Source organism: Armigeres subalbatus, chromosome 2 (assembly GCF_024139115.2).
Source record: "Armigeres subalbatus isolate Guangzhou_Male chromosome 2, GZ_Asu_2, whole genome shotgun sequence".
Taxonomy (NCBI): Eukaryota; Metazoa; Arthropoda; class Insecta; order Diptera; family Culicidae; genus Armigeres; species Armigeres subalbatus.
Genome location: NC_085140.1, coordinates 460,401,212 through 460,413,844, shown reverse-complemented (window position 1 = coordinate 460,413,844; position 12,633 = coordinate 460,401,212). Strand labels below are relative to the sequence as shown.

The following is a 12,633-nucleotide window of genomic DNA, read 5'->3' as shown; positions in this document are numbered from 1 at the left end:
ACGCGTATGGGGCTGAAATAATGGTAGATCGTTTGCTTAGTTATGCTGAATAATGCTGAATAATAATAATTTGAGTTTCGGCACTGTACGAAAACTATTACGCCAGATTTGGGCTTCTGGAAATGTATGGAGATAAGCGTGTGGTGAATTTAAAATTCACCACGGGCTTCATTCTATAATCACCTTAAATAACATTTGTAAGGTTCATTCGAAGTACTCGAAAACTGTGTAAAAAAAACTAAGCGTGGGTTGAATATTTCGCAATCCTCTCAATTTTCGACGAAGAGAATTGAGCAAGTCTAGAGAAGATAGTTGAAATGCCCCACAAGCAAAATGGTTATAATTTTGGTTTTTTAAAACTTCGATCAATAAACAAATTTTATACATATTAGAAAAAAGAACATCTGAGTTATAAAATGTTTTTATATTCTGTAATTTGTATCAACAAATTTCTATAGAAAATAGCAATCGAAGTAAAATAAAACTTCATACGAAATAAAAGATTTTAGGACCCATTAAAAAGTGTGTCCACGTTTGGTTGCGTTTTTCTTTTCCTCAACATCTCTCTCAGATCAGTACTCGCTCTACTTCACGGTTTGCTGGTCGTGTTTCTTTTTCCAGTGAATTTTTTCACGACGGATCCAGTGGCATTTATAAACGGCCTTTTTCTTATTTGATTTTCCTTTCCTTTGTGTCTTTTAGTCCAATATTAAAATGGTGAGTATTTGCAACAATGAACAAAGCTTATTTGCACTTGCAGCCCTTGTAATGATAATTCAATGTGAAGGTCGCGCTCACGAAGTGCGGTGTAAAATCAGCGTTAATTAAGTAGAATGATTATAATTGCGAATTTCGATGTATGCTGCTAGGTGCTACTAAGCGGTTCAATGCTATTTACAAATAATTTTCAAATTTAATTGGATCCAATGTGTTTTTAATGGTACGAGGTTGTTCAGCAAATGGCGAGTTCGAGATTAGTATGCTGAATATCCATACAGAGTGAAATCTCGAAATTTCGCCATAATCTACATAATATGTGTTGATTTGGCATATTGCCAAAACAGAATATGGCAAAATTGGATACCTATATATATTTCGAGCCGGTTCCATGCACATTCGAAAGCCGGTGCTTCTCGTTGGTCTTTTTTTTTCTTCACTGGAACAGATAAGACGTAGTTCCTGCGTGCATGTCCATTGTGCCATAAACACAAACATCTGTAAAAGATAATGACAAAAGCTGTTCAGATTCAATAAAATCTTTCGTCACTTCTGTTTGCCCAGTGGACCATTCCATTCGGAGCATCATAGCAGCCAATTAAAAAAAGTAATCACTCTTTATGTAACATCATTTGGCGGTGACCTTTCTCTGCCCTCTCTGTTCTTTCTCGCGCGTTCCTATCTCCATTCATTTTCACGAAATACATCCATATCGCATGAAGAGTACACGGTATAAAGTCCCACGTTCGTCATATTCTGTATGTTAGCAAAACAAGTTTAAGGTACCATCTACAGGTGTGATTTCTTATCATAATAAATAATCACTCATAATGAGTTAATCGATATTAAAAGCTATACACAGATATACCATACAATAGAGTGAAAAGATGGTCTGAATCATTTAGTCAAAGTTTAACTCATTTATCAATAACAAATTCAGAAGCTATAAAATTTTCAAAATGAGTTGTATGGTAGACCTTACGCAAAGTTTATTTTTACAATTATTGCTTGAAGTCACAAGGCGTGAGATTGTTGGTATAACTTAATACTTACTGGTAATAAATTTCGAACATTTATTATTAGTATGTTTAACTTTCACTGCACTAACTGTAATCGCATAGCTGTCCCATATGAATAGGAAACCCAGCAAAGATGGGACAACTATGCGGTTACAGGCAGTGCAGTCCTTTTGAGTTATTTCGTGAAGAGCATTCACTTTTTTCATACTTTAACATAACATGATACGGGAGAAATGGGAAAAAATACCAAACCACCCCTCCCGCTCCCTGTTATAAAAGTGTTGCTTATTATTTTAGGATGTGGATTTGACGTTGAATGTTTTATTGAAAAAGAAGGAAATGAATCGTACATCACTTACAAGCCATTGAATGGCTTACATGAATATTAGGGCTCAGTCTCTACTCTACTCTGTACTTTTGATTCTTTGCTTTACCTGTAAATCTGTTAAACTATCAGTCTATCCAAATGTAATTATATTTTAAGACAGTTGCTTCCTTGACCCGATAAAAAGTATGTATATACTAACTAAAAGTATGTACATATTACTAACTGAAAGAGAGGGGGGAAATAAACTAAAATCTGAAGTTCGACGTTAAATGCAAAAACTGTCCTCTGACTAGAAAGAACCATATTTTGCTATTTATAAAACTTTCTCGCCATAAATATTAGGTAAAAAACTTGCACTCACAGGTATTTGACAGATACAAAATCCGCATTATTAGTTGAAGATCTTTCCAACTTTTTGGTGCGATAATTTGACATGTTATAAACGTCCTCTATTCACTGCAATCGATTCCACTGCCTCCAGGATTTTTTAGCTATATGTATTTCAAGATGAATACACTACTGGTGTTTTCATCTTGATATATTCCATCTTTGATTTCTAACGACATCTAGATAAAAGCACCGTCTCATGGCCGGTATTTTGGTATACCTACATGTTTAATTATTTTATTAACAAATTCACAACAGGTGAATTGGTCACCCTATTATGTCCGTTCATCCTATTATGTCTTGACATCAGCATGCTTGATCAGGAGTTTCCTTTGACTTGCAACGGAGAATAGAGCCCGAAACGTCGTTTGCTTCACGACCGGAGCAAAAACTTCGTCGTAATCGACTCCATACTTCTGCGTAAAGCCCTGCGCACCACTGCCCTGTATACCAACCGCTCGCTCTTCGTCCACCGGCATCGGCTCTACGTGTGGCTCCTCTTCGGGATCGGCATCCTCGTACAGGCTGTCATCCGAATGGTCTTCATATCCGTGGAAATCTTCTTCGCCCTCGTGGGGCTCGGCTGCCAGGCCGGGTTGCGCAGGCTCCTCCTGTTTATCCACTACGGTTCATGTCAATTAGCGATAAGGGAAAGAATAACGTACCTTCATCCTCCATGGTAGTCTCCGGATCGATATTGGCTGGTAGGAAACGAGCATCCCGACTAATCGTCACCTTGTTTGTCTTCGTGTTGATGAAACGCCACGCTTTGTGTTGCAGCGAATAGCCGACAAAGGTTAACTTTTCGGCTTTGGCTTCGAGCTTCGTTCGTTTGACGGAACAAAAACGTACGCTGCCGTTCCGAAAACTTGCAATTTCGAAACATCCGGTTTGACTACGTGCCAAATCTCGTAGGGAATCACTTCAACCGCTTTCGTTGGCAGCATATTTTGGAGATAGTTCGCCGTGCTGATTGCTTCGCCCCAGTAGCGGTTGGGCATACCTGCTTCCAGAAGCATGCACCTAGCCATCTCCACTAGCGAACGGTTCTTTCGCTCTGCGACACCGTTTTTTTGTGGCGTATAGGCCGCCGTGAACTGCTGTTGGATGCCTTCACGCCTCCGATACGCCACCAATTTCGAAGCTCGGTATTCACCTCCTTGGTCGGACCTCAAGACTTTCGGCGGCTGCGTCGTCATCTTCTGCACGTGGTCCTGGATGGCATCAAACGTGTCGTATTTCTTCTGCAGCATATACACCGTGGTATACCGGCTGTGGTCGTCGATAAGCGTCATGAAATAACGTCGACCACCCGGTGTCATTATCCGCATTGGTCCACACAGGTCACTGTGAATCAGGTCCATCACATCCTTACTGCTCTTCTTTGCCTTTTTTGGAAATGGCAGTCTTGCCATCTTACCCTGCAGGCAAGTTTCGCATGGCAAAACCAAACCGCATCGCTTGATGTTGATACCCGGTCTCGATGACCGAGTTTGCGACGCGCTCCACCATTCGTAGAGATGATAGAGACCGTTGCTACGTGTCGCCACAGCGGCAATCCGTTCCCCACTGGAAATCGTACATCCAACCTCGTTGAAATTCACGGCTGCACCTTTTTGGACGAGCTTTCCAACAGAGACAAGGTTCATGCGAAGCTCCGGAACGTAGAGTACGCCGGTCAGCACAATCTGCTTCTCTTCACCGTCACGCCCGTAACAGTGGATCTGGCAGTTACCTACGCCTTTCACTGCAGCTCTCTTCCCATCAGCAACCATGACAAACTTTGGGGTACCTCTGTGGGGCTTTCCACGGACATGAAAAACTCCCGATTTGCGCACATGTGCGAGCTCGCACCGGAATCCACAATCCACTTCTTCACTGGTCCTTCTCGTGCGCTGAACACGAAATTTTCTTCAGTAGACGCTGCTTTTCTTGCCTTCGCTTGTTGCCTAGCAACGTGTTTGGTTTCCGTGGCAACCGTTTGTCGCCCTCGAAAATTTTCTCCACGGTTTTGCTTCTGCAACAATGCATAATCTCGCTTCTTGTGGCCAACCTTTTGACAGTGGTGGCACACGATCGACTGCACTTTTCCGTCCACCTTCAGCACCGCTGAATCCGCCGGAACCGCCTCGCTGCGCTTCTGCACCTCGTTGATAATTTTATCTTTCACGAGTGCCAGCGTCAGCTCGTCTTCCGACCGGTTTTCGAGTGTGGTGGTTAGTGCGTCGAATGTGCTTGGCAAACTGCGAAAGACAAGAATAACCTGCAAATCATCGTCGAGCTTCGTACCTGCGTTGGCCAATTTCTCGAACAAGCTTTCAAACTCGGCCAGGTGATCCTCGATGTCGTCTTTTTCTCGTGTTGCTTCCGTAGGTTATCCCATACTTCTTTGGCGGTCTGCGTTCCTCAAATATGGCCATGTTGACTCCTGGTTAGAAGCAACCCGATGGTCGCACGTGCTTTTTGATCACCTTCGTCCCAGGCTTCCAGCGCCGCCGCGTTCGCACGGTCGTCCGTAGCTGCTGGCTTCACACCGGGCACGATATACTTCCAAAGGCCTTCTCTCACCAATAGGAACTCCACCTCTAGCTTCCAGGTTTCGTAGTTTTTGTTGGTCAGCTTCGCGATTCCAGATCTTTCCATCTTGACTTATCTTGGGCCCATAACCTTTTGGATGGTAAATGGCCGTAGACCGGAACACTACTTCTTTCGTGAAAAGGAAAACGTCTGAACTTGAAGAGAGACAAACTAGGAATGAATTTTATTCAAATTTAAAATACTAATCTATGGTTGCTTTGATTCGTTGTCGCCAACTAGATCTGCATCACCAACAATAATGTTAATATGGCCTTCAAACGCAAGTTTTGTTCTTAACTACATTTGCTAATGAAAATAAAACCCATGTAGATAGACATAAAACTAATTTTCAAATAAACGTCCTTAGATCTAGCATTTTATTTATTAATTTTTTACCTAAAACTAAATCCGCGCGAAACCCTAACTTGGATCTGAAAAAGGTATCCTTCTGCTTACAAATCTCATCGAGAGGCAGCACTCAGAAGCAACCGATTGAAAAGCAGCCGCCAGCGAGATTGTCGAGTTTTTGACAAGATTCCCAAGATTTTCAATACGAGCCGAATGAAGGAATTTTCTTCGATGGTTGATACGCGAGATACGAGAACGCTATTACACAGAATGGACAAAACCTGAAGCCGCCCGTATGAGGTTACTTCTTTGTAAGCATGCCTTCGTTCGTCAAGTATGTGAACACCATTCTACCAAAGCATCCTCGGGATTACGCCCTGGACAAGACCGTTTCAAAGTTGAAGAAAATGTTCGGGCGACAAAAGTCGGTCCATTCCCTGTACCAGTGCCTTCAGTACACGAAAAGCGATGCAGACGATTTTACATGCTGCCAGGACGAAAACACTGAAGCGTTTCAACTTTCAATGTTCCGGATCAATTTCAAGCGCTCCGTTTCTTCTATGGCCTTCTATCGCCACGGCATGCGGACATTCGCAAACTATTGATCTCGAAGCTGGAAGCCGACCAAACCACAGAAACAAGGAAAAATCGCAAGCAAGGAATGACGAAAGCAGCTCACGGTCAACACTTACCGTGGTTTGTTCCGGTATTGTGGCCGCATTAATAAGGAACACGATCGCAAACTTTACGCTGTCCTCGAACGTGTGCGTTAGTATGGTTTTCACTTTCGTCTCAAAAATGTCGTTTAGGGATGTTGCATATCGAGTTCCTCAGACATATCGTGGACAATGATGGGACTCGACTTGACCCTGCAAAAACTTAACCCATTTCCAAGATGCATCACTTCCACAGTTAATAACTGCGAGGGTGCGAGGTTTCTAAGCCAAGTTACCATTTTTTGCATTCGTATATCATGAGGCTGGCACGATGATACTTTTATGTGAGATTTCCATAAAAGGCTGAAAAAGTAAAAATCTTACATAAGGCTGAAACTCTAAAGGCTGGAAAATCTTGTGAAACCGATTTTCATGGAAGAATTCACATTTTTGACATACACTAAAATGAGCCTAAAACTTCTTGCGGCTCCTTGTCTTTCAATTTTTATATAGAATTCTCATTTTTTGTCTGTACAGCACAAGAAATTTGAAAGTATAGGAAGGATTCCTCCTTTCTTTCTATTTTTTCTCCCTTTTTCTGGCATCTTTTTTCTCCTTTTTTCATTTTTATTTCTTAAACCTTTCGTTGTTCCTTGTTTCTATTTCCTTCCTCCTTCTATCTTCTTCCTTGTTCCTTCCTTCTTCTTCCTACTTCTTTTTTTTGGTTTTTTCTACCTTCATTTTTCATTGTTCTTCTTCTACCTTCTTCATTCTTTCTTCTTGAAGTTTTCCTATTCCTTGTTTTTGTGTGAAACTTCTTTAGTGTTTTGTTATCAGCGTTTCTCGGAAGACACGTGCGCACCACGCTGAAACATTTGAGGAAACCTGTTCCTGCTGCTACTACAGCTAGAACAAATTACAAGCAAAATGAGCAGTTTTATTGTCGTCATGTACGAAGAAGTCGATCTGGTATTATATGTCGGAGAGTATTCTCGGAACACCAAGTCCTGGAGCCCGGTCGAGTCATCGAACGAAAAGGTTTATTAGTTTATTTGTTTATAACATCAATCAGGCTGCAACATCGACATACTGCTTGTCAGTGGCATGGATTTGACCTCGGACAACCTGATTGAGAGGATGTCCCGGTACGAGAATCGGACTAGGGAGGTACCTGTGATGCTGTGAAAATGTTGTTCACCCCTGCAACCAGCATGTCATGGGTGGGCTGCGGGGACCTCAGTATGTAAATTTAAAGGTAATTGCGGTCCATGCGCGATTGTTGTTGCCGGGGTGCTCATCTCCTTCGAGAGTTACTGATATAGACCGATTAAAAAAGACTCATCAACTTATACACTTACTTTCATCGCGTTGGTCGTTTAATTTTGGTACCCACTTTCTGAGCAACTGCTCATTTTGGGCGATCGGCTCGTGTGAAGTTTGTTTTATCGGTACCTAATTAAACTTTTTCTGATGAAAATTTACAATTCTACTATTCTTTCTTTTTTCTCTATCTAGTCTGAACCTATCCGCGTTGTAGTGACTGGTGCTGCCGGTCAGATTGCCTACTCGCTGCTTTACATGATCGCCAAGGGAGATGTATTTGGACCAAACCAGCGGTTGATTCTGCATTTACTGGACATTCCACCGATGATGGGTGTGCTCGAGGGAGTTGTCATGGAGCTGGCCGATTGTGCGTTGCCCCTGCTAGCCGGTGTTGTTCCCACCGCAGATCCAGCTGTGGCCTTCAAGGACGTTGCGTCGGCGTTTTTGGTCGGAGCCATGCCCCGTAAGCAGGGCATGGAGAGGAAGGATCTTCTATCCGCTAACGTGAAGATCTTCAAAGTTCAGGGTGAAGCACTGAACAACTTTGCTCGCAAGGTAAGTAATGTCAACGTTTATTTTATTTATCATCAGACTAAGGCCGGAGAGGCCTGTGCTGCACATAAAAGACTTCTCCATTCAGCTCGGTTCAATGCTGCACTTCGCCAACCACGCAGTCTGCGGAGGGTCCGCAAGTCGTCCTCCACCTGATCGATCCACCTTGCCCGCTGTGCACCTCGCCTTCTTGTTCCCGTCGGATCGTTGTCGAGAACCATTTTCACCGGATTACTGTCCGACATTCTGGCTACGTGCCCGGCCCACCGCAGTCTTCCGATTTTTGCGGTGTGAACGATGGATGGTTCTCCCAACAGCTGATGCAACTCGTGGTTCATTCGCCTCCTCCACGTACCGTCCGCCATCTGCACCCCACCATAGATGGTACGCAACACTTTCCTTTCGAAAACTCCCAGTGCGCGTTGGTCCTCCACGAGCATCGTCCAGGTCTCGTGTCCGTAGAGAACTACCGGTCTTATAGCGTTTTGTAGATAGTCAGTTTGGTACGGCGGCGAACTCTATTCGATCGGAGCGTCCAAAGTACGTACGATTTCCACTATGCGTATCCGAATTTCTCTGCTGATATCGTTATCGGCGGTCACTAGTGAGCCCAAGTACACGAATTCTTCAACCACCTCGATTTCGTCACCACCGATAGAAATTCGTAGTGGGTGGCTTACATTGACCTCTCTTGAGCCTCTTCCTATCATGTACTTCGTCTTCGACGTGTTGATGACTAGTCCAATCCGTTTAGCTTCGCTTTTCAGTCTGATGTAGGCTTCCTCCATCCTCTCAAAGTTACGTGCCATGATATCAATGTCGTCGGCGAAGCCAAATAACTGGACGGACTTCGTGAAAATCGTACCACTCGTGTCAATCCCTGCCCTTCGTATTACTCCCTCCAAAGCGATGTTGAATAGCAGACACGAAAGACCATCACCTTGCCGTAACCCTCTACGGGTTTCGAAGGGACTCGAGAATGCCCCTGAAACTCGAACTACGCACATCACCCGATCCATCGTCGCCTTGATCAACCGTATCAGTTTATCCGGAAATCCGTTTTCGTGCATTAGCTGCCATAGCTGGTCCCGATCGATTGTATCATATGCGGCTTTGAAGTCGATAAATAGATGATGTGTGGGCACGTTGTATTCGCGGCATTTCTGCAATACCTGACGTATGGCGAACACCTGGTCTGTGGTAGAGCGTTCACCCATAAATCCCGCTTGGTACTGCCCCACGAACTCTCTTGCAATTGGTGTTAGTCGACGGCATAAAATTTGGGAGAGTACCATGTAGGCGGCGTTCAGCAATGTGATTGCGCGGTAGTTGCTACAATCCAGCTTATCGCCCTTTTTGTAGATGGGACACACGACACCTTCCATCCACTCCTGCGGCAGAACCTCATCCTCCCAAACCTTGGTAATCACCCAGTGCAGCGCTCTAGCCAGTGCTTCACCACCGTGTTTAAACAGCTCTCCTGGTAGTTGGTCAACTCCAGGGGCTTTGTTGTTTTCAGCCGGCCGATCTCCTCCTGGATTTCCTGGAGATTCGGAGCCGGAAGTCGCATGTCCTGCGCGCGTGCTCCTAGGTTCATTACAATACCGCCACCGTTGTCTGCCATATCGCCGTTCAGGTGTTCTTCGTAGTGCTGCCGCCACCTTTGGATCACCTCACGCTCGTCTGTAAGAAGGTTCCCGTTTATGTCCTTACACATATCGGGCTGTGGCACGTGGCCCTTACGTGAACGGTTCAACTTCTCATAAAACTTTCGTGCGTTATTAGCGCGGTACAGTTCCTCCGTCTCTTCACGGTCTCGATCTTCCTGCTGGCGCTTTTTCCTCCGGAAAATCGAGTTTTGTCTGTTCCGCGCCCGTTTGTATCGTGCCTCGTTCGCCCTCGTGCGGTGTTGCAGCAATCTCGCCCATGCTGCATTCTTCTCCTCAACTAACTGCTCACATTCGCCGTCATACCAGTCGTTTCTCTGATCCGGAGCCACCGTGCCTAGTGCAGATGGCGGATCGAATATCTCCAGCCATCTTCAAGAGATGCTGCGCCTAGCTGCTCTTCCGTTGGGAGTGCCACTTCCAGCTGCTGCGCGTAGTCTTGGGCTAGTCTACCGTCTTGTAGCCGCCCAATGTTTAGCCGCGGCGGACGACTCCGACGCGTGTTGATCACCGTCGAGAGTTTTGAGCGCAGACATACTGCGACGAGGTAGTGGTCGGATTCAATATTCGCACTGCGGTAAGTGCGTACGTTCGTGATGTCGGAGAAGAATTTACCGTCGATTAGAACGTGGTCGATTTGGTTTTCCGTTACTTGATTAGGTGATTTCCATGTGGCCTTGTGGATATTCTTACGGGGGAAGAAAGTGCTTCGGACTACCATTCCGCGGGAGGCTGCAAAGTTTATGCATCGTTGGCCGTTGTCGTTCGATACGGTATGCAGACTATCCGGTCCGATGACCGGTCTATACATTTCCTCCCTTCCTACCTGAGCGTTCATGTCACCGATAACGATTTTGACGTCCCGCAGTTCCATCGTATGTCTGCTCCAGCTGCGCATAGAACGCTTCTTTCTCGTCGTCGGATCTCCCTTCGTGTGGGCAGTGCACGTTGATGATGCTATAGTTGAAGAAACGGCCTTTTATCATCAGCTTGCACATCCTTGCGTTGATTGGCTGCCACCCAATCACGCGTTGGCGCATCTTTCCCAGCACTATGAAGCCGGTTCCCAGCTCGTTGGTGGTGCCACAGCTTTGGTAGAAGGTAGCCGCTCGATGCCCGCTTTTCCACACTTTCTGTCCTGTCCAGCAGATTTCCTGCAGCGCTACGACATCGAAGTTGCGGGGATGTAATTCATCGTAGATTATCCTGTCGCAACCTGCGAAGCCAAGCGACTTGCAGTTCCATGTTCCAAGCTTCCAATCGTGATCCTTTATTCGTCGCCTAGGTCGTTGCCGATTGTATCGAGTCGTATTATCTTCTATGTTGTTCGTAATGGTTGTTTTTAAAGGCGGCTTATTGGGCCTGCGCAAACCTCCTGTCTCGTCGGAGGGCCGTCGTGTCAGGGCTGTTTAGCGTCCCACCTAACACCAGGACTTGGGCTTGTGCGCTTTGAGCGGCACACGGTCGCTTTGGTGGAGCCTACTTGCGGATTCATGCAGCTTTTTATAGAGGTTTAACAGGGCCCACTGTCAAACCCCACCACATCCTAGGCAGGCGCCACAACTCGCAGATGGCCTGGGGAGGGATCGTCAAGCCCTTGGACATAGTCCCTGCTGCCCCCAATGTCAACGTTTAGTTTTATCTAAATTGGGATTTTTAGTAGATTGCGTTAATGTTTTTGCTTCGGTTCTCAGTCTAATAATTACCTACTTGAACGCAACTATCTATGTAGTTTTATATTATTCAATATTCTCCTTGTCCAACAGGATGTCAAGGTACTGGTCGTCGGTAACCCAGCCAATACAAACGCCCTAGTATGCTCGCACTATGCTCCTTCTATTCCGAAGGAAAACTTTACGGCCATGACCCGTCTGGATCAGAATCGTGCTCAGGCCCAGGTTGCTGCCCGCCTCGGAGTTGGCATTGCCAACGTTAAGAATGTGATCATTTGGGGCAACCATTCCTCGACCCAATACCCGGACGCAAAGAACGCCACCGTCAACCTGAACGGTACCGTGAAGAGCGTTGTTGAAGCCGTTGCCAACAACGATTACCTGAATGGAGAGTTTGTCGAGACAGTGCAGAAACGTGGAGCAGCCGTTATTGCTGCACGCAAGATGTCTTCCGCCATGTCGGCTGCCAAAGCCGCCAGCGATCACATGCGCGATTGGTTCGCTGGGACCAAAGACGGAGAATACGTCTCGATGGGTGTCGTGTCCGATGGTAGCTATGGTACCCCGAAGGACATTGTCTACTCATTCCCAGTACAAATTCAGAACGGTCAATGGAAAATTTTCCAGGGACTTACTATCGATGATTTTGCCCGTGGCAAGTTGGATGCTACCGCTAAGGAGCTCCTTGAAGAGAAAGAAGAAGCTATGTCCGTGTGTGCCTCAGATTGACTAACTAAACTTTAAAACACAATGTTTGTAGAGACTTTACCCTTGTATGAAATTCAACGTTATTGCTTTATGTTAGCTGTTTTGTTTTGTAATTGCGTGGATATTGTTTCTCCAAAAATTTTGTTTTAAATGTTGAATACACGTACTATAAATTAATCATTGAAACTGAATCAAACCATTCATGCCAGAATTTGTAAAATTTTAAAATGAATACTAAGTCTACGTAGGCGAATTATTACAAGAACTGTGTAGATATGAAAGTCAATTGGAAGATTATATTTTTTGTTATTGATTTGGCGTAGCCACAAATAAACACGAATTTATCAACAGAGCTTGTGTTTCATGTATAAAAAAATATCACAGAAAATTAAGGTAACCCTGCTAAAACGAAGATTTCAACATAAGATGCTTTTTGCGTTTCGCGTATACTAAGTATACGTAAAGGCTATAGGATCACTCCAAAACCGAAATTTTGATAGAAGGCTCGGAGACCCATAGTGTTGTATACCAATCGACTCAGCTCGACGAATCGAGGTGATGTCTGTATGTGTGTGTATGTGTACAAAAAATGTGAGACAAACTTTTTTGTACTTAGCAGTATCTTAGCATTATTGTATTTTCTCGCAACAAGTTGCATTCGACGCAGATTGTGGCCTA

General features: G+C 44.8%; 1 protein-coding gene across 1 annotated transcript; it reads left to right on the top strand.

Moving 5' to 3' along the window:
* The first annotated feature begins 558 nt into the window (after nucleotides 1-558).
* Nucleotides 559-12,305, top strand: LOC134213859 (malate dehydrogenase, cytoplasmic). Its single transcript, XM_062693279.1, has 3 exons — nucleotides 559-717; nucleotides 7,548-7,910; nucleotides 11,341-12,305. The coding sequence occupies exons 1-3, from the start codon at nucleotides 715-717 to the stop codon at nucleotides 11,974-11,976; spliced, it is 1,002 nt and encodes a 333-aa protein (XP_062549263.1). The 5' UTR covers nucleotides 559-714; the 3' UTR covers nucleotides 11,977-12,305.
* The last annotated feature ends 328 nt before the right edge of the window (nucleotides 12,306-12,633 follow it).